General features: G+C 37.6%; 1 protein-coding gene across 2 annotated transcripts in view; it reads left to right on the forward strand.

Annotated features, from left to right (window-relative positions):
- The first annotated feature begins 411 nt into the window (after nt 1–411).
- LOC136847122 (uncharacterized) overlaps nt 412–26906 on the forward strand; it is a 59265-nt gene continuing 32770 nt past the window's right edge. Inside the window, exons 1-13 of one of the 2 annotated variants that reach the window (XM_067118477.1) lie at nt 412–708; nt 5835–6059; nt 6630–6842; nt 12051–12151; nt 15649–15790; nt 16233–16297; nt 17602–17713; nt 19131–19189; nt 19494–19584; nt 20355–20573; nt 23606–23705; nt 24253–24351; nt 25821–25890. In XM_067118477.1, coding sequence (XP_066974578.1) covers nt 579–708; nt 5835–6059; nt 6630–6842; nt 12051–12151; nt 15649–15790; nt 16233–16297; nt 17602–17713; nt 19131–19189; nt 19494–19584; nt 20355–20573; nt 23606–23705; nt 24253–24351; nt 25821–25890 — 1626 coding nt within the window. In that variant the 5' untranslated portion in view covers nt 412–578. The remainder of the gene's footprint in view (nt 709–5834; nt 6060–6629; nt 6843–12050; nt 12152–15648; nt 15791–16232; nt 16298–17601; nt 17714–19130; nt 19190–19493; nt 19585–20354; nt 20574–23605; nt 23706–24252; nt 24352–25820; nt 25891–26906) is intronic. The other variant, XM_067118478.1, reaches the window with a different exon arrangement.

Consider the following 26906-nt stretch of genomic DNA (forward strand, 5'->3'; position numbering starts at 1 on the left):
GTCTGGTTAAACTAAGGTATTCTTAACTTTTTTTTGCACAGAGGTTACAGGTACTGTACGTCTGGATTGTAGAAATTAACGCCAGTGTCTGTTTCTTTCACCTGAATTTCTTATAATTTCCCTTGGTTCAAGATTCCCACTCTTGCAAGTCAAAGACCATTGTCTACAAACCTAGTATGTCGATTCCCCTCCCTTGAAATGATTATCATCGTACCTTATTTTGTATATATCGTGGTTGGCTCGTACATACCTATCAACGTTGCCAAAAGAGAGAGAGAGAGAGAGAGAGAGAGAGAGAGAGAGAGAGAGCAGGTAACTATAGTTACTTTATTTGTTTATGGGATAAGACGATCAATGGAATTTAACGCATCGCCGTGAACTAAACACCGAAGCCAATCAGCATTTAGTCAGCGGCAGGCAGCGAAGCTGCGAAGGCGACTGGAAGTCGAGGGTCTATCGTGTTCCGGCAACCATTGACGTCACCCTCCTTTTTCGAGATCTCTCCAACGCTGGAGGCCATCAGCAATTCAACCCCAAAACTCAGCAATTTCCGCCCGGCTGAAGGATTGCCTTGCAGGATGACGGCGGCGGGGAGGTCCTGCGAACGACGGGTCCTTCCGGGGATCCCAAGTAACTCAAAGTGTGGGGACAAAATGGCTGCTCTCTCAGTGTTCATCATGGCTACCTTCTTCGCCTCGTTTGACAGCGGTAGGCTAGTAGGCAAATCTTTTCGGAATATTGATTTCTCTTGAAATATTTTTGACTTAGGCTGTAATTATTAGTACATTAGTTAATATTTTGTTGTTGGTGAAGGAATAGCCAAACTGAATGTGGACAGGTGTTCATGCAGCGTGTGAAGACTTCTGTTCATACAATTACGGTATTCGCAAAATGAGGACTTGAGTATTGGTAATGACTAGACCCACTCTAATTAGGTGGAGACAACTACGAGGTGGTTACCATTAATCCTTATCGCTGAATATTTATAAAGAATATGTAATCGCATACGAAAAAGTAGTAATAGGTTCTCACAGGTGTACCTTTAATTCGAAATTAATGCTATAGACCGAGTGCGTCGTATTCTGGTTCGGAGAGAGAGAGAGAGGGAGAGAGAGACTGAGACTTCAGAACATGGAAAACCAGATTGGGCAATGTCCTCAGAATATGTATACTTAATGCATGATGAAGAGTGTACAGTAGAGACAATTTAGAATGGCGGTAAATAAGGTCAGTGTAGGTGAAGGGATGAATCATAGGACCACCTATTAGCCTAGTCGGTTTCATTTCATCTGTGCACTCACCACATTAAGGTAGATGTGGCATATGCACAGCAAGATTGGCTGAAATCAGTGTTTCCGATATCGTAGGCTTAGGCCTACTGTGATATAGTTGGAAAATGTTTCTTCAGCACTACATCTGAATGCCTGTATATACGAACAACCATCACACCTTCTTATTTGGATCAAAATATGCCGATTTATGTCCATAATATAGCAATACAAGCACACGAATGACGAACTTGTAACAGTCTTTGGTCAAACGCAAACGAACGATGGACTTTAAACTATTTTCATCTCATTACAGTTAAATAAAAAGACATTTGGAAGTGAGAGTTAGAGTAAAAGGCACTTAGATAATTGCGTGTAAATTACACGAGTACGTGAATATTCGAAATAAGCAAGAAATGTATACGAGGCTGTCTAGGGGGAGGTGCAAGGAACAGCCACTGCCGTATTGGCTGGAAGGGGGGAAATTTCAGTTACAACATGGCATGGTAGCATATTTAAATATTTTTTTTCTTAAGCATGCAAATAATTATAATAGCTCAATGCTTAAGCATTTTCGGGACTATTTAGCAAAATTACTCAAGCAGCAAAAGTTTAAAATCCCATTCAGTTTCCGTCATCCTTACTGTTGATGACGTACGTACGGCATAAAGTGCTAGCCTAGGCATACAATTTGTTTCATTACTGAGAATGGGAACGATGATTACATAGAACGAAAGAAAAAGGTTACAATAAAAAAAGTAATTTTGACTAAAGATGGAAAGAATGTGCTTAAAAGAAGGCCAGTAAAATAAAATACCTGGCGAATCAGTATCATAGGCCTAGCTTCATTGGTCCATGCATCATATTCTAGGGTTAACAGTATTAAAGGCTATTTTTCAGCTTACGGACTTAGATATTTCTTAGGTATCTCATTAAAATTACTGGATCTTTCCTAGATAGTGATCCTCAAGGGTTTGCGGGGGTCGTTATCTGGGACTAATATTTCTTGGGGTCATTATCTTTATGATATTTACAGTCTTTTGTTTATGTTTTTTACGGTAATCCCCAACGGGCTTTTACTAAACACGCCGCAAAGGTGGATACATACCGGGTTAAACCTGTGGGGATCACTATCTAGGAAAGATCCAGATTATTTTTATATACATGCAATGAAACTGTACTTATAATAAAGTTTGAATAGTAAGAAAATCTTCTGATCTAAACAGATTTTGAGCCATGTCGGTCTGGCTTGTACTAATGAGACGAATCAATTACTGAAAGCTCGTCGTTCGTTTGTGTGTATGTGAGTGGATTGTTCGATGGAATTTGTCTTTCGTGTGCTTGTGTTGGTATATTATGAATACAAATCGACGAGTTTATGATTTATAGAAGAAGTTGGAGAGGTTTCTTTGTCTACATAAGCATTCAAATACGTTTCTGGGGAAATAGTTTGATATTTATCACAATAAGCCAATGATATCGGAAACGTTGATTGTCAGCCAATCACGTGCTACCCATGCGCATGTGCCATATCTTCACTCGTGAGTGGTCAGTGCACTGTGGCGTGCCATTAGTGGCGCCCGGGGCGGACTCTTAAAAATTGCTAAAAATTACTCAAGCGGTGAAAATTAGACTCACCTTTAAAGCCTTAATATCTCAATCATTTAATTATTTTATTTAATAAAGTTAAAAAAAAAAAATTTACAACGAAACTCTATGAGCTTTGTTACAAGCGAATTCTCTAATAACAACTTCAAAGTCCAACTGATTAGTAATTTCATGCTCAAAAGATGCCAGAGTGCCGCCAACCCCCAACCCCCGCCCCGACAGTGTCTACCGGAACGGACCGGCCCCCACCCCCATAGTTACGCCACCGGACAGAAGAAATGAAATCGACTATAAGAGACAGTTTGGTCATGGGGAGAGAGAATGAACGTTTTTAAGTTGGTGATGAAGAAAAAAGAGAAGAAGAAAAAGAAGAAGGGGAAAGTACCAGAGTTCTAGTCATTGGTAAGTGGCACACTGTGTGCTGTCGGGGGTAGATGTGCTGCTGAAGCTCTGTGTAGGTGTAGAAAGTGGGTGACAAAACTTATTTTTTTTATATAGTGTCCATCCTTGATTTAGAAGCTTCACACACACATACACATACACACACGCAATATTGTATATATATATATATATATATATATATATATATATATATATTAATTTATATATTTGTATGTATATATAAATATATATATGTAATATACTGTATATGTAATTATATTATATATAAATATGTACTGTATATATATAATGTACTATACATGAAAAGAATTAGTTTTAGAGAACTGTATAACAACCTATATATATATATATATATATATATATATATATTATATATATACATAAATACATACATATATATAATATATATATATATATATATATATATATATATATATATATATATATATATATATATACATACTATATATGAAAAGAATGTTTTAGAGAACCGGATAACATAACCTATCAGAATGATCTCGAATTATTGTAGTGTACATAAATTCGGTTTTATTTTTGCGTAACCATAGCAGACGCCAACGGCTCTTGAAAACCAATTTGAAGCTACGCACGCGATTCGATTTATTTCTTCTCAAACGTACCATTGTGCTGCCCCCAATCTACAGTTCATTTAATCCACAGTTTTTTTTTCTACAAGTGCTTTGAGTAGTGTAGTTCGTCAATACCGTTTTGTTATGCATAACTTCATAACTTCATGGGTATATACCGTTATTCCATTTAAATTTGCAGCTGTCTAACTACGTACGATTTTCAGCTGAGTAATTTATTCCCTTAATTGGTTTGGCATTTGTTAAATATTAATTATTGGTAATAATGGTGGCTGTCAGTTATGCAGGAGAAAATATTTAGGAGATTTGATTCTTATTTGTATAATAATAATAATAATAATAATAATAATAATAATAATAATAATAATAATAATAATAATAATAATAATAATACCCACTTTTAGTAGTCTGTATCGCTTAATGGCTGCAAGTGCCACAGTTTGTGGTTTTATAGCCGAAATTTCATAAATCATCAGTGGCATTAATAATAATAATAATAATAATAATAATAATAATAATAATAATAATAATAATAATAATAATAATACCCAATTTTAAGTCTTGAACGCTGAATGGCTGAAAGTGCCCCAGTGCATGGGTTTATAGCCTAAATTTGCATATAATAATAATAATAATAATAATAATAATAATAATAATAATAATAATAATAATAATAATAATAATAATAATAATAACTTTTCATTGTTCTGCGCTGAATGGCTGAAAATGCCCCAGTGTATGCCATAATAATAATAATAATAATAATAATAATAATAATAATAATAATAATAATAATAATAATAATACTAACAACCTATGTATTTACAAATGGATTATGTATGTATATGTGTAGGTTCCAGTATAAATCTGAAATGTGTTGAGCAATTTCAACCAAACATAGTTTGCATATGACTTATTATCTGGGAAAAAATACTGTGGGAGTAAGACATCACTGGCACCAAAGGGGTTGTTGTGGGAAGGGGGTGACATGTAAAAATAACTGAAAATGAGAGACATTAGTGTCTAGGCTAATCCACAGTTTTTGAGGACGCTGAGATGAATAGTGACACTCCTGGTGCCCTTTAAGTCCAAGTTCAGCCCTGATAGGAAGCGGGGGAGAAAGGGTGGGAAGGAGGTGACATGTAAAAATAACTGAAAACGACAGATATTAGTGTCTAATCCATAGCTTTTGAGGATGCCCTTTAAGTCAAAGTTCAGCCCTGATAGGAAGGGGAGGGAGAAGGGGTGGGAAGGGGGTGAGATGTAAAAATAATGGACACGACAGATATTAGTGTCTAATCTATAGTTTTCGAGGTTGCTGAGATGAATAATGACACTCCCGATGCCCTTTAAGTCGAAGTTCAACCCTGATAGGAGGTGGGGTGATAAGGGGTGGGAAGGGGGTGACGTAAAAATAACCAAAAAAGACAGATATTAGTGTCTAATCCATAGTTTTCGAGGTCTCTTAGATGAGTAGTGATACTCCCGATGCCCTTTAAGTCCAAGTTCAGCCCCGATAGAAAGGGGGCCGAGAAGGTGAAAAATAAAATGTAAAAAACGACAGATATTAGTGTCTAATCCATAGTTTTTGAGGCCGCTGAGTTGAATAGTGATGCTCCCGATGCCCTTTAAGTCCAAGTTCAGCCCTGATAGGAATGGCAGGTGAGAAGGGGTGAAATATAAAATGTCAAAAATGCTGGACAGTGTAACTGAAGAAACTATCTTAACAGGAAAGGGAGAGAGTGAAAGAGAGAGAGTGAGAGGGAGAGGAAGTGAGAGAGTAGAGGGGGTGTTGGGAGGAGAGAGAGAGAGGAGAGAGAGAGAGAGAGAGAGAGAGAGAGAGAGAGAGAGAGAGAGAGCGTCATTCACTTTTCCTGGGCAGCACCGGGTTGTTCAGCTAGTACAGTAATAACAATAATACAGCTTTAACATTCTTCCAATCTGACAGCGGTTGGTCTGGGGGTACCCTGCCCAAATGTCAGCTCAGTGCTCCAAAATGCCGAAAAGTCTCTCCAGTTCACCAACATTTCCCCGGACGTCGTGGTTGTGACCTGCACGACTTCCATGGCACCCACAAACATGTCGCTGATGAAGGGTTGGAGCGACAAGGATCCTCTCAAGGTCACCAGATGCATCGCTGGCGAATGGCTGCCCCTGCAGAGTACCTGTGGAGGTAATGTTCTCTAGGAAACGGGTAGTTTAAGTGAAATAGGCCTAATTTAGCCCCTGCAGAGTACCTGTGGAAGTAATGTTCTCTAAGAAACGAGTAGTTTAAGAGAAATAGGCCTAATATAGCCCCTGCAGAGTACCTGTGGAAGTAATGTTCTCTAAGAAACAGGTAGTTTAAGAGAAATAGGCCTAATTTAGCCCCTGCAAAGTACCTGTGGAAGTAATGTTCTCCAAGGAACGTGAAGTTTAAGAGAAATAGGCCTAATTTAGCCCCTGCAGAGTACCTGTGGAAGTAATGTTCTCTAAGAAACGGGTAGTAAACTGTATTAATATGTAAAGACAAAAGCAGACTTTCGAACACCTGAAGGGTGTTCCTCATCAGTTGACTGATGAGAAATACCGTTCAGGTGTTCGAAAGTCTTTGCTTTTGTCGTTTTACTATGTAATACAGTTTACCATATAATTGTGAATTTTTATTACACAAACCGTTTTTCACGAGATTGTGAATTTCTTAGCAGTATTATCATCATGATCTTAATCCTAATCCCGAACTTTTGGATACGTTTTGTTGCAGACATTGCAAGACACAGTTGCTCCCAGGATCCTCCCGTAGTGACCGGCGCCTCGGTCATTGACACGAAAATCGAGGCCGATTACACCCAGGATCCTGTGGTGGTAGCTAAGGTCTACAAGTGTGACTCTGGGGGCTTTCTCTCTGGCGAACCCGCCAGGCTATCGGTCTGTCGAGGGGACCAGTGGGCATGGGTTCACGATTATTGTGGAGAAGGTACGGAGGGTATTAATAAGCGATTATTGTAGAGAAGAAGGTACGAAGGTTTTTGCTGTTATTAATATTATTCAGTAGATGAACCCTATTGATATGGTACGAAGGTTATTGCTGTTATTAATATTATTCAGTAGATGAACCCTATTCATATGTTACGAAGGTTATTGCTGTTATTAATATTATTCAGTAGATGAACCCTATTCATATGGAACAAGCCCACCATAGGCACCACAGGGGCCATGGACTTGAAATTTAAGCTTCCAAAGACTATAGTGTTCATCATAAAGAAGTCCCAGAAGGTAAAGGGTATAACTATGTATTTATTTATATGTATGTATGTATATGTATATGTTCAATAAAGTCTCTCTCTCTCTCTCTCTCTCTCTCTCTCTCTCTCTCTCTCTCTCTCTCTCTCTCTCTCTATATATATATATATATATATATATATACATATATATATATATACATATATATATATATATATATATATATATATATATATATATATATATATATATATATACTGTATATATATGTGTATACTGTACATATATGCAATGTATATGTATAGATGTATTATATATATATATATATATATATATATATATATATAATATATATATATATATATATATATATATATATATATATATATATATATATATATATATATATATATATATATATATATATATATATAAATTACATATGCATATGCTATGCATATGCATGTGTATATATAAATATATATATATATATATATATATATATATATATATATATATATATATATATGTATATATAAATTACATATACATATGCATGTATATATATATATATATATATATATATATATATATATATATATATATATATATATATATATGTGTGTGTGTGTGTGTGTGTGTGTGTGTGTGTGTGTGTGTGTGTGTGTGTGTGTGTGTGTGTGTATACACATACCCATCTTGAGAGCGAAGCCTCTACATCAATCTTAGTTGTATTTTCAGTACAAAGAATTAATCATCTTGCTTAAATGTAGTTTCTAAAGCGCTTGAAGGAATTGTAAATGGTAAAAAAATTCTCATCACGAAGGGATCAGTATGGAACTTAATCATCATCTACTCGTTTGAACTGCGAAGCTTTAAACTGGGTTAATTTTCTCTCTTGATTGCACCGCACGAAAGGGCTTCCTCCACGATGCCAGACTATGAGAAAAAGTGCCACTCGGTCCTTGCGCGATTACATTTCAACATGCAATTCCCTTGAAGGGTATTATCGCCAGTAATTACAGTTTGAATTGTGTTGTAATTCATGCGGCCAACGGAGTGTTATATATTTATATATTGTGTACAGTATGTGTGTATATCTACATACACACACACACACACACATATATATATATATATATATATATATATATATATTGTCACGAAGTGTACCAAGCACCTGGTTATTACACAACTAGTTACAAAATCCAAAAATTTGCCTCACTTCAGCCAGATGCCTGAACCCTCATAACAATAAAATTATGACTGAACACTCTGAAGGTAACAGTGATCCCTTAAAACTTGCTTATTACTTGAAATATCAAAGTAGGTTTATCAAGTTATGTGTGAGGTATTGAGATATACTAGATAAAAAAGGACATCATGCCATCAAACAACTATAATTGTTTCCCTGGTCTTCATTCACTTCAACTGTTTGAAGGAGAACAAAACATGTCTATCACTTTGCCTTATGCACACACAAATAACCCTATTAGCTGGTGGTCAAAAAATGAAACACATTGTTTTTAAAACTTTAAATACAAAAATTTATTTCTAACTTCAAAAGTTGTAATTAGACCTCACAATCTGAAAAAAATTTACTATTACTTGAATACAACACAAGATTTAATTAATTCTTAAACAAGATTAATTCACAAAACTTCAGTTTATCAAGAAATCACGTTAACTAAGCAAAATTCAAACTATTAAGATTTATTCAAGATTTGAAAAAGAAATCTTAACAAATGAAAATCAAATCAAGTATGCAAGGTTAAAGTATCAACATATGTAAAATGCTAAGTAAATAAATGTTAAATCACCAACACAAAAGTTTGGGTAAAACTGTGAAATTGTAAACACAAGAACACACAAAAAATGTAAAAACAAGAACATAGAAAAAATGCACAAAAGGTTTATCAACAATAATTTCACCAAGGCAAAATCTCTTTAAAGTTTCTATCTTTTTACCATGGCAAAAATAAGTGAAAAACCACTTTACCTTATACAAGTTCTGAACACTTTTACACAACTCTTGCTGCAGCAGAAACACTTTTTATCTAAGACACTGTTACACTTATTTTACACTTTCTTTACTAAGACCTCGGAAAGACACACACTTGAATAGTGATCACACCAAATCTGTTATATTGTAAATTTTACTCTCCTCTGAAGGAAGAGAAGCATGAGAGAGAAAGAGACAAAACCTAACCAAACTCTACAGAATCTCCGTCTGGACTGATCAGTTTCCCAAAACTCTACTATGAGAATAAACCTATGTTACCAGTTAGGCATTTTTTGGATATGGGTCAACCTGGGAATCTTCCCTGGAAAAAAAAGGAATAAACAGGGTTTTCTCCCCTGGAGGAGGGAAAATAATCACAGGGAATTATTCTCTAGCTCGAAAAGAGCTATCTGGGCCTGTCAGGATACATCCTTTTAAATGGAGAGGGGATTTCCTGTATGCACACTTGTTCAAACAGAAAACGCCTCTGGATTAAGCACCTTATCTAAACCTGTTATTCCACATCTCTTTAGTTAATAGAGGATTTCCTGTCTTAACACTTGTGCAAACAGCAAACTTTTAGACCAGCCAATGTTATCTAAACCTGTCATCTCATCTCTCTTTTAGTTGACAACTTAAGTGGTTTGGGGCCTCTCTTGCATAAAGGGACAAATACCGTGGTCACATACTTGACACCTGAACAAACATTCGGCTGTGCAAACACAAGAGCCTTACAGGAAAATGTATCTCATTTCTAAAATCACACAGTCTACTAACCCGTTTAAGATATGAGACTTGATATATCAACACACAGCACATGACAAATACAAGAGAGAATATATCAAAATTACAGAAAACATTAATTTTACAGAAAACATACATATTATAAGACATCATTATAATATATATGTATATTCTTCAAGGGGTCAACGAAGGAAGGGAATTTCATAAACCTCAAAAGTTTATCTTAATTGTTCTTATTTGTGGTGACGGAAATTTGAGCTCAGGCTGGTTTCTCAACACTTTCTTAGCTGATAACTTAAATGTGATGTCTTTTATATTTTTCTTAATGTTTTCCCACTTGTGATGGCAAAAATACTAGCTCTAGCACTCTGTAGCTGTCTGTGTGTTCTCTCCAAAGAGGACAATTGTTTTATTTGTCATGTAGTTATCATTAGGACAGAATAATTTTAGTGGAAAGGCGAGATATGGTAGACTGTAACTATCAATGACTATCAAAGAAGATAAATAATTCTATTGCAAAACATTTAACTCGAAGAGGAAGTGACTAACGTTCGTGTACTGAGAGCCTGGATAATGAATTTTTATACCTTTCTGATAAATCAGTCAACTTTGTACTTGTTTGTACAACCTTACTTATCTCAAGATGTTATGGAGAAATGTCAGCTTATAATACTGATTCACCAATGCTGACTGGCCTGGTAGTTCTTCATTAGCAACCCTCGTCAGCAACCCTTACAAATTTATTGAGGGCTTTTTCTGATGGGTAACCCTTATATTCTCTGTTTCCTATTCATAGACCTTAGCACAACTTTTGTTTCTAAACAGCAACTTTAGAAGTTTATGTTTTCTCTACTGCAACCTTTAGCTTAGTCTGTTTATTGTTAACAAGATTTCACTACATTTTGCTTTAATTCCACATCCTGAACCTCAGTTTTCTTTTCATCAGCAACCTTTAGTAAGCTTTCTGTTTCTCTTCATCAACCCTTTGCCCAATGTCTCCTTCTCATCTTCAACCCTTAGCCAGTTTCTACTTCATGTCCACAATCCTTAGCCAGTTACTACTTCCCATTCACAACCCTTGGCTAGTTTATATTTCCCATCCACAACCTTAACCCATTAGCTGTATTCTATTTCATGTCCACAACCTGTAGCCAGCTACTACTTCCCGTTAACAACCTTAGCCAATTCATATTTTCCATCCACAACCCTTAGCCAATTTCTACTTTTCAACGACAACCTTTAGCCTAATTTCTACATCCCATATACAACCCTTGACCAGTTTCTCCTTCCTGTCCACAATCCTTAGCCCAATTTATACGTCTCACCCACAGCCATTATCCCAATTTATACTTCACATCCACAACCCTTAACCCAATTTCTACTTCTCATCCACAACCCTTAGCCCAATTTATACTCATCCACAACCCTTTGCCCAATTTCTACTTCTCATCCACAACCCTTTGCCCAATTTCTACTTCTCATCCACAACCCTTTGCCCAGTTTCTACTTCTCATCCACAACTCTTTGCCCAATTTCTATTTCTCATCCACAACCCTTTGCCCAATTTCTATTTCTCATCCACAACCCTTTGCCCAATTTCTACTTCTCATCCACAACCCTTTGCCCAATTTCTACTTGTCATCCACAACCTTTTGCCCAATTTCTACTTGTCATCCACAACCCTTAGCCCAATTTCTACTTGCCATCCACAACCCTTTGCCCAATTTATACTTCTTATCCACAACCCTTAGCCCAATTTCTACTCATCAACAACCCCCAGCCCAATTTATACGTCTCATCCACAACCCTTAGCCCAATTTTTACCTCTCATCCACAATGCTTATCCCAATTTATATTTCTCATCTACAACCCTTAGCCCAATTTCTACTTCTCATCTACAATCCTTAGCCCAATTTCTGCTTCTCATCCACAACTAGGCTATGTGCCCAGTTTCTATTTCTCATCCTGAACCCTTAACCCAATTTTTATTTTCCATCCACAGCCCTAATCCCAAGTAAACTACTTCCCATCGATAACCCTAAATACAGTTATCTGCTCTTCATGTACAACCTGTTGCACAGTTTCTAATTTCTCATCTGCCAACTTTAGCACAATATCTGTATCACATCAGCAGTAACTTTTAGTCCTGTTATATACCCTGACCCAAAGAGCCTCAGCTTCCAGTTTTGTTTCCAGATTGCCCAGTGCCCAAAGACTGCTCCCAGGTCCTGGATGTTCCAAACGCCCATGGCATCTACAAGATCAGTCCTGCAGAAAGAACCGACTTAGGAATCATGGTAAGTGTTTTTTAATGTGGCAGAGAAGAGAGTAATTTTAAAGGAAAGAATGCACCAGTTCTCAAACCAGATGGTAAGAGACATGCATGAATATAAATTTAATGAAAGAAAATTCTCATAGATTTATTTTTAACTAGCTAGATCTCCTGTAAGTGAGTGCAAGTAATGGTCCAATTTTGGTCTATTTCCTGTAAATGAGTGCAATTAATGGCCTCTTTATTGTTCATTTCCTGTAAATGAGTACAGTTAATGGCCCAGTAAATGAATGCAATCAATGGCCTTTTTATTGTTTATTTCCTGTAAATAAGGGCAGTTAATGGCCTTTTTATTGTTTATTTCCTTTAAAAGATTTCAATTAATGGCCTTTTTATTGTTTATTTCCATTAAAAGATTCCAATTAATGGCCTTCTTATTGTTTATTTCCTGTAAATGAGTGCAATTAGTGACAAAATTTTCGTTCATCTCCTGTAAATGAATGCAATCTATGACCTTTTTATTGATTATTTCCTGTAAATGAGTGCAATTAATGGCCTGTTATTGTTTATTTCCTATAAGTAAGTGCAATCAATGGCCTTTTGATTGTTTATTTCCTGTAATTGAGTGCAGTTAATGGCCTTTTTATTGATTATTTCCTGTAAATGAGAGCAGTTAATTGGCTTTTATCTTTTATTTCCTGTGAATGAGCGTAATTAATGGCCAGTAATTATTGGCCTTTTTATTGTTCATTATTCCCAGTAAATGAGTGGAATTAATGGTATGTTTGGTCATTGCCTTGTTAATGGGTGCAAATAATGACCTTTTTTGTCTATTCGCTCCAAATGAGTGCAAATAATGGACTTTTTGGTTTATACCATGTAAATGGATGTAATTAATGGCCCTTTATTTGGCTTATTCTAATAAATGAGTGCAATTTCATGGCTTTCACGGCTTATTCCATGTCAGTAGGCCCTGTAGAGGGGGTAGCGCCATCAGTGCACCTCATGGGATGCACTGTAGGCATCACTAAAGGCTCTTTGCAGCATCCCTTTGGCCCCTAGCTGCAAATCCTTTCAATCCTTTTACTGTACCTCCATTCATATTACCTTTCTTCCATCTTGCTATCAGTCCTCTCCTAACAATTATTTCATAGTGCAACAGCGAGGTTTTCCTCCTGTTACACCTTTCAGACCTACCCACTCTCAATTTCGTTTCCAGCACTAAATGGCCTCATAGGTCCCAGTGCTTGGTCTTTGGCCAAAACTCTGTATTCTAGTCCAGCCCAGTCCATGTCAGTAGGTTTAAATGTCTGGTCTTTTTGGCATGCTCTATGTTACTGAGAGTAAGTGAATTATTTTATTGGCTTGTTTCATGTAAATGGATGGAAGTGAATGGCTGTTCCCTTAGGAGAGTGGTACCATCAATGCACCTCACTTGGGGCACTGTAGGCATTACCAAAGAGGTGCTTGCAGTATCATTCGGCACCAGCGCCACCCACCTTTTAGCCTTTTACTTACCTCCATCCCCGGCTCCTTTCTTCAGCATTGCTGTCCAGCCTCTCCAGCTATTGCTTCTCAGAGCAATTGTAGGGATTTCTCATAGTTCCACTTTTAGATCCTTGTATTTGAACTCTTTTATTTTCAGGATTTTTATCTAACTGTCCAACCACTGAGCGCTGAGTAGCCGGAAGTGCCCCATGCATAGGTTGACAGCCTAAATCTCATGCACACGCACTCAGTCAGGGAGTTATTGCACTGTTCTGCGTGACTGGTCACCCATTACAGATAGGTCAAACACGTACTCAGTCGGCTTTTGCAGTGTTCTGTGTGACTGGTCACTCACTACAGATACTGTAAATAGAACACGCATTCAATTGGGGAGTTTTTGCACTGTTCTGCGTGACTGGTCACCCATTACAGATAGGTAAAACAACCACTCAATCGGGGAGTTTTTGACTGTTCTGCGTGACTGGTCACCCATTACAGATAGGTAGAACACGCCCTCAATCGGGGAGTTTTTGCACTGTTCTGCGTGACTGGTCACCCATTACAGATAATTAGAACACACACTCAATAGGGGAGTTTTTGCACTGTTCTGTGTGACTGGTCACCCATTACAGATATGTAAAACACACACTCAATTGGGGAGTTTTGCACTGTTCTGCGTGACTGGTCACCCATTACAGATATGTAGAACATGCACTGAATTGGGGAGTTTTTGCACTGTTCCGCGTGACTGGTCACCCATTACAGATAGGTAGAACACTCACTCAGTCGTGGAGTTTTTGCACTGTTCTATGTGACTAGTCTCCCATTACAGATAGGTAAAACATGCACTCAGTTGGGGAGTTTTTACACTGTTCTGCATGACTGGTCACCCATTACAGATAGGTGTGACCAGTACAGACAGGTAGAACGCGCTCAATCGGGGAGTTTTTGCACTGTTCTGTGTGACTGGTCACCCATTACAGATAGGTAAAACACGCACTCAATTGGGGAGTTTTTGCACTGTTCTGCATGACTGGTCACCCATTACAGATAGGTAAAACACGCACTCAATTAGGGAGTTTTTGCACTGTTCTGCGTGACTGGTAACCCATTACAGACAGGTAAAACACGCACTCAGTTAGGGAGTTTTTGCACTGTTCTGTGTGACTGGTCACCCATTAAAGATAGGTAAAACACTCACTCAGTCGAGGAGTTTTTGCACTGTTCTGCGTGACTGGTCACCCATTACAGATAGGTAAAACACCCACTCAATTGGGGAGTTTTTGCACTGTTTTGTGTGACTGGTCACCCATTACAGATAGGTAAAACATGCACTCAATCGGGGAGATTTTGCACTGTTCTGCATGACTGGTCCCCCATTACAGATAGGTAAAACAGGCACTCAGTCGAGGAGTTTTTGCTATGCTCTGCATGACTGGTCACCCATTACAGATAGGTAGAATACGCACTCAATCGGGGAGTTTTTGCACTGTTCTGCGTGACTGGTCACCCATTACGGATAGGTAGAACACGCATTCAATTGGGGAGTTTTTGCATTGTTCTGCGTGACTGGTCACCCATTACAGATAGGTAGAAAATGCACTGTTCTGCGTGACTGGTCACCCATTACAGATAGGTAGAACACGCACTCAATCGAGGAGTTTTTGCACTGTTCTGCATGACTGGTCACCCATTACAGATAGGTAAAACACGCATTCAATCAGGGAGTTTTGCACTGTTCTGTGTGACTGGTCACCCATTACAGATAGGTAGAACACGCACTCAATCGGGGAGTTTTTGCACTGTTCTGCATGACTGGTCACCCATTACAGATAGGTAAAACACGCATTCAATCAGGGAGTTTTGCACTGTTCTGTGTGACTGGTCACCCATTACAGATAGGTAGAACACGCACTCAATCGGGGAGTTTTTGCACTGTTCTGTGTGACTGGTCACCCATTACAGATAGGTAAAAGGAACTGTAATCGAACATGCTGTTATAATGGAATATTTATTTCTTCCCTCATCCAAAAGGCCAATTGCATGAACTTCGGGGGCGACGGCGGCTGGACGCTCGTGGCTCGCCAAAACTCTTCCAACCCAGATGCCTACAACGAAACGTTGCTCATCAAAGGTTTCGGAGTCCTGCCCAACGAATCAGTGAACTATTTCATCGGTAGGTAAAGGCGAAAGTCTCAATATTCTTAGAAGAAAATCGGAATGACTGTGTTTCATTAGTAATGAGTGTTAGAAGTGACTCTGAAATTGAAATACTGGCGCTTTCTGTGTAGAGAAGGGAAATGTTCGTATTGCTAAGTTAACATGAGAGAGAGAGAGAGAGAGAGAGAGAGAGAGAGAGAGAGAGAGAGAGAGAGAGAGAGAGAGAGAGAGAGAGAGAGAGAGAGAGAGAGAGAAGGGGCATCTCATACATAGACTGACTTTCCGAAATCATATAATTTTCTTTACGTACCAGGAATACTGGTATTGCTAACCTAACGAGAGAGAGAGAGAGAGAGAGAGAGAGAGAGAGAGAGAGAGAGAGAGAGAGAGAGAGAGAGAAGGGGCATCTCATACAAAGACCGACTTTCCTAAATCATTTCATTTTCTTTCCCTACCAGGAATGCATTACTTGGTAGCCATTAACCAAAAGAGCACCCTCGAACCCCGACCTCTCGTGTTTCTGGTGAGTACCGTGTTCTCTTCCGTCCTGTATAAAAGAGAATGGGAGGTTATCTCTAACCTCAGTTTGGGAGAGTAGAAATGGGGGTTCTGGGTAATTATTAGCGGGAGAAATTAGGAAAGAGAGGCTCTGAGTAGCCTCAAAGAGAAGAGTCTTAAAAGTGGGGCTCTGGTTAATAGAAGAAAAGACTTAAAGGTGAGTCTTAGAGTAGCCTCAAAGAGAGGAGTCTTAAAAGCGGGGCTCTGGGTAATTGAAGAAAAGTCTTAAAGGTGAATCTTAGAGGAGCCTCAAAGAGAGGAGCCTTAAAAGCCGGGCTCTGGGTAATTGATGAAAAGTCTTAAAGTTGAGTCTTAGAGGAGCTCATAGAGATGAGTCTTGAAGGTGGTGCTGTGGGTAAATGAAGAAAAGTCTTAAAAATTAATCTTAGAATAACTTAAGAAAAGTCTTCGAGGCGAGACTCTGGGTAATTTTGAAGAAAATCTTAAAGGCTCTGAGTAGCCTCAAAGAGGTTCCGGGTGACCCTGAAGTCTTGAAGGTGAGTCATAGAGTCACTGAAGAAGAGTCTTTTAAGTAACTTAGAAGAAAAGTCATAAAGCTGAGACTCTGGGTAAACTCAAAGAGTCTTTTACTAAAAAGTAGGCTCTGAGCACCTTTAACAAGGGAAACTACAACAGAAAGGCTATGGTTTGCAAATTCAGGCTCTGGGTAACGTCCAGTCATTGTTAATTGGAAAACAAGTCTCTGGTTAAGAACTCGTGTCTTAGGAATGATAAATTGGAAAGAAATTCAAGCTAGTTTATTACTATATTACCAGCTGTTCTCACTGTGGTGCTTACTAAGACTGTTGAGTATAGTAGTAATTTCTAGACCAAACAGTTATTATTATTATTATTATTATTATTATTATTATTATTATTATTATTATTATTATTATTATTATTATTATTATTATTATTCAGAAGATGAATCTTATTCATAATGGAACAAGCCCATGGGAACCGTTGTCTTGAAATTCAAGTTTCCAAAGAACATGGTGTTCATTAGAGAGACGAAACAGAAGGTAATAGGAAATACATAAAGAAGAGAACACTTATTAGAAAAGAAAAATGATTTAACAAATTAATCAGTAAATAAATAAAAATGTAAGTAAAATACGTGAACTGTTTTAGTTTAGTAATGCACTGCATCTTCGCTTGAACGTTTCAGGTTCCAACTGCACAACATCCTCAGGGAGACTGTTCAACAGCCCTTTTTTCGTTCAGCATTTACAATCGACTAGCCACTAACGATTTTTCCTGCATTTGCAGTTTGTCATTGAGGACGGCGTGAAAGGCACTGTCGTAGCCACTTACTCAGATGTTACCATCAGCAACGATACCTTCAAAGTCACCGTGGGGGGAAAATTCTTTGGCGATGCAGGTTGGTCATTCCAGTCAAATTTTTTTCTTACCACTTTCCGCATATTTCAAATGACAAAGCTTTTGTAGGTGACTTATGCAATAAGTACCTAGGGCAGTTAGCTAGTGAGTGATGACATCATCAGAGCAGGCAGTAACAAGTTCCCTACACCAGTGTTGCTTTTCTTGCCAATGGCGTTAAGTAATGATATAGGCCTTATTCTTATTGTAAAAAAGTCTTTAAGCAGTTTACTTCTAAGCAAGGAAGCCCTTTTCCAGGCTGTTATTATAAACATATTGTAAACATGTTTTTAAGCAGTTTACTTCTAAGCAAGGAGGCCTTTTTTCCCCAGGTTCTTATCTTAAAAAACTTTTTAAGCAGTATGCTTCTTAGTAAGAAGGCGCCCTTTTTCGTTGCAGGTTCTTATCATAAACATTTACAGTAGATTACTTCCCATAAAAAAGTTTTTTTTTACTACTTCTTACAAACAGGTTTTTAAGTACTTACCTCTTAGCAAAGAGGCCCTTTTCTTACGGTAATGTTGATAGCTCGCGCAATTTCTTTAGCACTTTTCTAAGCATCGCCTTTTTGCAGCGTCTCTCATATTAGATGAACTCTTTGTAGGACATTTCTTAGTAGACAGCAACATTTTTGCAGCGTTTCTCATAGCTAGTACATTTTTCTGCAGGACGTCTCTTTGCAGACAACACCTTTTTTTTATATGGTTCTTCTTAGCAGGTATACCTTTTGCAGAAAGCTTCATAGTAGACAACACTTTTTTGCAGAATCCTTCGTAGCAGGTGCACTTTTTGCAGAACGTTTCGTAGTAAACAACACTTTTTTTGCAGAATCCTTCGTAGCAGGTGCACTTTTTGCAGAACGTTTTATAGTAGACAACACTTTTGCAGCATCCCTCATAATGGGTACACTTTTTGCAGAACGTTGTTTAGCAGAAAATATCGGTACGCGGTGTTCCTCATAGCACAGGCACTTGTTTTTGCATTAAATTTCTTACCAGGCAACACCTTTTTCTGGTATTTTATCCCGTAGGGGGATAGTGCCGTCAGTGCGCCTCATACGGTGCGCTGTAGGCATTATTAAGGTTCTTCGCAGCGTCCCTTTGGCCCCTAGATGCAACCCCTTTCATTAGTTTTACTGTATCTCCGTTCACATTGTCTTTCTTCCATCTCATTTTCCACCCTCTCCTAACAATTGATCCATAGTGAAACTTCGAGGTTTTACTGCTAATTTCAGTTTCAGCGTTGAATGACCTCATGAGTCCTAGTGCTTGGCCTTTGGCCTAAATTCTATTTTTTATTCTGTTCTAATTATAGTATGTAGTTCAGTCTTGTTTTGCCCTTGCACCTGTGTTTTCTCCTGAGCATATTCTCTAGCACATGTTATTGATTCTGGCCTAACGTAATTTTTCTTCTTCTAGGTAACTGCTGGAAGGATTTATCGTCCACTGCCCTACACCCACCTGACGCTAAATCAGAAGTAAGTTGTTTTCTCGCAGCTGGGAAGCATTATCAATATAAATAAATAAATGAATAAATAAATATGACCCCTGAATCAACTTAGGTAAAAGAAAAAGATGAGAGATGAATTATTTACCTATTTATTCAAAAATTACAAGTCCTTTCTTAATAACGAATGCACTTATTCAAAATATCTTCACTTTTAGAAATAAGTCACTTGTATGATGTCGAGTCGAAGTGAACACTTATTCATTTAAGAAGAATTCTGTTACTTTGCAAAGACCATAAGTATTCGTATTATCATTATCAATTTTCATTTTCAGTGCTCAGTGTTGAAATTCCCGTTGTCCTGGGCTGCACTGACAAGCATAAAAAAAATATCATTGTACGTCCGTCCCAAGGAGTACGATTCAGGTAAGGTCTCGTGAGAATGAGGTATGAGGTACAATGAGATACAGGTGGAGGGGAACTTATAGTTAGAAGCCTTAAGGAAGTATAGGGGGATTAGTAAGTCATTATATTACGTGGGTTTCACGCACAATATCACCTGATAGTTAAGGGAGAATGACGTCAGATCAAAAGTTTGTGGTTTTAACATCTTGAAACGAGGTCTTGGTCTATTTCCCCGCCGCCATTTTGAAAGAGGCCGTGATGCACCTCTTGTAATGTCAAAATGCCTATATAATTAATAAGTAGTTCATTTCATAAGAGTTTCTCGTGGTGGGGTAGTGCCGTCAGTGCACCTCACGCGGTGCGCTGCAGACATTACTAAAGTGTGTCTGCAGCATCACTTAGGCCCCTAGCTGCAACCTCTCTCACTTCTTTTACTGTTCCTCCTTTCATATTCTCTCTCTTCCATCTGACTTTGCACCCTCTCTAACAATTGTTCATAGTGCAACTGCGAGGTTTTCCTCCTGCTATACCTTTTAAACCTTCTTACTGTCAGTTTCCCTTTCAGGGCTGAGTAAGCTCACAGGTCCCAGCTCTTGGCTTTGGCCTAAATTCCATAGTCCAGTCGAAGCACTCACCTATTACTTCTTTGTGCAACTGTGGGGTTTCCATCTAGTTCTGCCTCTAGACCTAGTGCTACAACTCCTTCATTATCAGAATCACTGTAACTTGCTATCCAGTCACTGCAGTTCCCATGTTGCTTTAACTTTGACAGATCCCAAATCCTTCCGCAGGAGTCGCATGCCCTGTCTTCCCATTCGACAGCCACGACTTCCCCAATGTGAAGCTGGTTTTCCCGACGGATCGGCTGCCGATGATGAATATAACGTACATCTGCCCGGAGCAATTCGTGGAGCAGAGTAATATCACAGAGACGGGCAACGTCACCTGCGTGAAGGACGCGTCGTCTGGAAGTCTCAGCTGGAATCGTGAATTGGTGTTTCCGTGCAAGTGTAAGTGACTTTCAATCCGACGTTTTGTCCGTGTATATATGTGTGTGTTAGAATGACGCAATCAGTCGTTGATTAGAGGCTATTGGTTTTGAATTGGTTGGCCTTATGCCAGGACAGATACTTTTCCTAAAGTGTGGTAAGGTGTGAAAGGAAGTACGAGGCATGCTGTGGACCAGCTAATAGAGACGGGTCATACATTGAGTGATTCGGAAAATTACTGAAATATCTATATCAGAGAGTACATTAGTCGAACTTTAATGAGGCTTTGGGACACAAGAGAAAATTAGTCTGCCCTGAATGGGATTTTGGACTGTGAGAGCACATTAGTCTGCCCTTAATGAGACTAGGGACCATAAGAGTGGATTAGTTTGCCCTTAATGGGACTTTGGACTATGAGAGTACATTAGTCTGCCCTTAATGAGACTCTGGACATAAGAGTGCATTAGTCTTCCCTTAATGAGACTTGGGACCATAAGATTGCACTAGTCTGCCCTTAATGAGACTAGGGACCATAAGAGTACATTAGTCTGCCTTTAATAAGACTTTGACCATACGAATGCATTAGCCTGTCGATAAGACTGACCATTAGAGTGCATTGGTCTGCCCTTAATGAAACATTGGGCCATAAAAGTATATTACTCTGCCCTTGATGAGACTTTGGGCCATAAGAGAACATTAGTCTGCCCTTAATGAGTCTTTGAACCATAAGAGTGCATTAGTCTGCCCTTGATGAGACTTTAGACCACAAGAGAACATTAGTATGCCCTTAATGAGACATTGGACCATGAGAGAACATTAGTCTGCCCTTAATGAGACTGTAGACCACAAGAGAACATTAGTCTATCCTCAATGAGACTTTAGACCACAAGAGAACATTAGTCTGCCCTTAATGAGACTTTGGACCATGAGAGAACATTAGTCTGCCCTTAATGAGACTTTAGACCACAAGAAAACATTAGCCTGCCCTTAATGAGACCTTGGACCACAAGAGTGCATTAGTCTGCCCTTAATGAGACTTTGGGCCACAAGAGTGCATTAGTCCACCCTTAATGAGACTTTGGACCATGAGAGTGCATTAGTCTGCCCTTAATGAGACTTTGGACCATAAGAGTGCGTTAGTCTGCCCTTAATGAGACTTGGGACCATAAGATTGCATTAGTCTGCCCTTAATGAAGCTTTGGACCATAAGAGTGCATTAGTCTTTCCTTATGAGACTTTGGACCATAAGGGCACATTAATCTGCCCTTAATGAAGCTTTGGACCATAAGAGTGCATTAGTCTGCCCTTAATGAGACTTTGGACCACAAGAGTGCATTAGTCTGCCCTTAATGAGACTTGGGACCATAAGAGTGCATCAGTCAGCCCTTAATGAGACTTTGGACCACAAGAGTGCATTAGTCTGCCCTTAATGAGACTTGGGACCATAAGAGTGCATCAGTCAGCCCTTAATGAGACTTTGGACCATAAGAGTGCATTAGTCTGCCCTTAATGAGACTTTGGACCACAGGAGTGCATTAGTCTGCCCTTAATGAGACTTTGGACCATAAGAGTGCATTAGTCTGCCCATAATGAGACTTTGGACCACGAGAGTGCATTAGTCTGCCCTTTATGAGACTTTGGACCATAAGAGTGCATTAGTCTGCCCTTAATGAGACTTTGGACCATAAGAGTGCATTAGTCTGCCCTTAATGAGACTTTGGACCACAAGAGTGCATTAGTCTACCCTTAATGAGACTTTGGATGATAAGAGTGCATTAGTCTGCCCTTAATGAGACATTGGACCACAAGAGTGCATTAGTCTGCCCTTAATGAGACTTTGGACCACAAGAGTGCATTAGTCTGCCCTTAATGAGACTTTGGATGATAAAAGTGCATTAGTCTGCCCGTAATGAGACTTTGGATCAGAAGAGTGCATTATTCTGCCCTTAATGAGACTTTGGACCACAAGAGTGCATTAGTCTGCCCTTTATGAAACTTTGGACCACAAGAGTGCATTAGTCTGCCCTTAATGAGACTTTGGACCATAAGAGTGCATTAGTCTGCCCTTAATGAGACTTTGGACCACAAGAGTGCATTAGTCTGCCCTTTATGAGACTTTGGACCACAAGAGTGCATTAGTCTGCCCTTAATGAGACTTTGGACCATAAGAGTGCATTAGTCTGCCCTTAATGAGACTTTGGAACATAAGAGTGCATTAGTCTGCCCTTAATGAGACTTTGGATCATAAGAGTGCATTAGTCTGCCCTTAATGAGACTTTGGACCACAAGAATGCATTAGTCTGCCCTGAATGAGACTTGGGACCATAGTACACTGCATAAGGCTGAAGAAGAATAATTTAGATGTATTGTAGGTTACTAACAGTTGCCAAAGACTTAGCGCTGACGTGCGTGATTAGTCACTGACTTTAGCTGATAAAACCCTTCAGGATATAACGGATATCTTATCACAGCGACACATTTCATCATAAAAAAAACCCGAGTTGCCTGACTAAGTTACTGATTATGCCTTTAGTGAAGACTTGCACTGAAAGAGCTCAAAAGCAGAATACAACGAACAGTTAGATTTGTTAGTAATTGTTTTTTTTCCAGAATCAAGGTATTTCCAATTTTGTATTATATTCTAGTGATAAAAATAATTTAATAACGACTGTTCTTAATGTTTCTGGTGCTGATGATTGCATTGGTATGATTACCAATGTTATTAGGACAATTATTGGCTGAATAATAATAATAATAATAATAATAATAATAATAATAATAATAATAAATAATAATAATAATAATAATAATAATAAATTTCATATTGTTTTCAGAAAGATTCCAGTTATTTTTTAAACCACTCTTTTAGTAAAGAATAATCCATCGTCAAGACTTTCTAATTATTATTATTATTATTATTATTATTATTATTATTATTATTATTATTATTATTATTATTTATCCAATAATTGTTCAAAAAAAAGTAGTAATCGTCGATGCATTCATCTTCATTCTTCTTCTTATTTTTACGTTGGTCTCTCCTTCTGTTGCAGTGCACTGCCCCACCAACTTCATCGCGACGCCCAATGAGACTCACTGCCTTGGCTTTACTGAAAGTCCGGAAACCTTCGGGGTGCACAGCGCCTCTTTGAGGTAGTTCTTGCTTGAACTGACTTTTTGCCTGCATTTTGGAGCCTGACAATGCACTAGTGCGGGCGACCTCTGTGAATAGTCAGTAGTTATTGTTATTATAACTGTTATTGTCATGGAGGAAATCCACAGTGAGATATACGTGAAACTCTATCGACTTGTTTACGTGATAGTCAGTAGTTTTTGTTATGATAATAAGTGACAGGCAGATAGCCAGTAGTTGTTGTTATTATAACTGTTTTTGTTATGGGGAAATCTGTCGTCAGATATATGCGAAAATCCACTGACGTGTTTACGGGGCTGGTTGCCTCAACCCTCGTGAACTTGAGATGACAATATTTAATGATGAGGACAACCTCTAAGAATAGCCAAATAGTCAGAAAGTCAGTGGTTACTGTTATTATAACTGTTGTTGTTATGGAGGAAAATCCACAGTGAGACATATGTGAAAATCCACTGACATGTTTACGTGGCTGGTTTCCATAGCCTTCGTGAACTCGAAGTGATGGCATTCAATGACAATAACACATTTCCTCTTCTTCTCTCTCAGATGCAGAGACATGAACGCCAGCCTAAATCTGCTCACAGTCACGGACGAGCTGACGGTAGTCCCTAAGGATAAATTATTTTTCACAGGTCATTACGTCATGTAAGTCAAAACAGTGCGATATTGCACAAGTTTGAAATCTGTTTGAATATTCAGACATCCGAATTTTAGGGAAAATAGTACACAAGTTTGAAATCTACTTGAATATTCAGACATCCGAATTTTAGGGAAAATATTACACAAGTTTGAAATCTATATGAATATTCAGACATCCGAATTTTAGGGAAAATATTACACAAGTTTGAAATCTATTTGAATATTCAGACATCCGAATTTTAGGGAAAATATTACACAAGTTTGAAATCCATTTGAATATTCAGACATCCGAATTTTAGGGAAAATATTACACAAGTTTGAAATCTATTTGAATATTCAGACATCCGAATTTTAGGGAAAATATTACACAAGTTTGAAATCTATTTGAATATTCAGACATCCGAATTTTAGTGAAAATATTACGCAAGTTTGAAATCTGCTTGAATATTCAGACATCCGAATTTTAGGAAAAATATTACACAAGTTTGAAATCTATTTGAAAATTCAGACATCCGAATTTTAGGAGAAATATTGCACAAGTTTGAAACCTATTTGAATATTCAGACATCCGAATTTTAGGGACAATACTGAATAAGTAACGATATTTGTCTGCCTTAGACGTCTGGATATGAGGGAAAGTATTAAGTAACGAAATTTTTCTACCAAAAGGGATTATTTTTGTCATGAAAGTGTTTTTGTGGGTGTTGTGCAGGAGACGTGGATTTTCTTTTTTTTTTTTTCAATGCAAGTAAAGATGTGTTTTGTTCTCAGATGTAAGATAGTGAGTTACGTTAATATTCTTAAAAAGAGACGATAGTTATTGAAAGCGATGATATTATTTCATCATTAATTCACCATGATACTGGAAAACTAAGTTTTATTTTATTTTGTGTATATATATATTCATAAAATTTCTATATCTTTATTGAATTATCTTTATTTTTATAGTTAATTCCTTTTTTTTTTGCTTCTGTTACCTTTTTTTCATTATATTCTATGGAAGTTTGATAGCAAATTATATTTAAAATTGTCTTTATTTTTAATGTCATTTTTTTTCGGTCACATTTAGATTACATTTGATGGAAGTTTGATTTCTGATATTTTTTGTGATATTTTTTAACAGGGCAGTACCTTGAGCATATAAAAACTGACCTATTTCCTATATCAGGTTAGATAAAGTAACCGAGATTCAAATAGTTTAAAAACAGATTGAAATTACTGATGCTTTAAATGTTGTTGCAGTATTTGAGCATAAAAACCGACCTATTTCCCATAAGAGATTAGATAAAGCAATCGAGATTCAAACAGTTTAAAAACAGGTTGAAATTACTGATGTTTTAAATGTTTTTTTTTTTTGCAGTATTTGAGCTTAAAAACCGACCTATTTCCTATAACAGGTTAGATAAAGTAATCGAGATTCAGACAGTTTAAAAACAGGTTGAAATGACTGAAGTTTATTTGTTTTTTGGGAACAGCTCTCCCGGCAACGTCACGATGGATCCGTCAAATCTAACTTACAGTTGCCTCAATGCCACAGAGTGCTTGGTAAGGAAGCTTTGGTGTTCATAAACAATTAAAAACCCCGTAGGGAGGTAGCGCTGTCAGTGCACCCCACGGGATGCACTGTAGGCATTACTGAAGGTTCTTTGCAGCGTTCCCTCGGCCCCTAGCCGCACAACCCCTTTCATTCCATTTACTGTACCTCCATTCATATTATCTTTCTTCCATCGTGCTATCCGTCCTCTCCTAACGATTATTTCATAGTGCAACTGCGAGGTTCTCCTCCTGTTACACCTTCGTAACCTTTTACTCTCAATTTTCCTTTCAGGGCTGAATGACCTCATAGGTCCCAGCGCTTGACCTTTGGCCTAAACTCTATATTCCCATAGACAAATAAAGGAATAAATGAATGGACAAATAAATGAAAAAATCGATCGCATGAATTGGCAGATGCGTGAATAAATGCGTAGTTACTGGTAATATCCGAGTGACTCGGACTGAGGGCAGCTTTAGGTGTTTGCTAAGCTAAGTTTGGTTACAGTGCGTTGCTTTGGTCATCTGCATATACTTTTTACATGTAGTTTTGATAACATGGATATGGATGGGCAATGTCTACGTGCGCATGCACATTTTCACACACATTCATGTGCATATATATATATATATATATATACAGTATATATATATATATATATATATATATATATATATATATATATATATATATATGAAAATAAATTATTTATATATATATTATATATATACACAAAATATATATAAATTTTATATATGTATATATATGTGTGTGTGTACACATACATACACAAACTATATATATACATACTGTATATATATATATATATATATATATATATATATATATATATAATATATATATATATATATATATATATATATATATATATATATATATATATATATATATATATATATATATATTTGTGTGTGTGTGTGTGAGTGTGTAAACGAGTATATAAGGACTCTTTGATCAACTGACCGCTTCTTTGATACAAAAATGCTGCATCGGAGAACTGATTTGT

This window comes from Macrobrachium rosenbergii, chromosome 16 (assembly GCF_040412425.1).
Source record: "Macrobrachium rosenbergii isolate ZJJX-2024 chromosome 16, ASM4041242v1, whole genome shotgun sequence".
Taxonomy (NCBI): Eukaryota; Metazoa; Arthropoda; class Malacostraca; order Decapoda; family Palaemonidae; genus Macrobrachium; species Macrobrachium rosenbergii.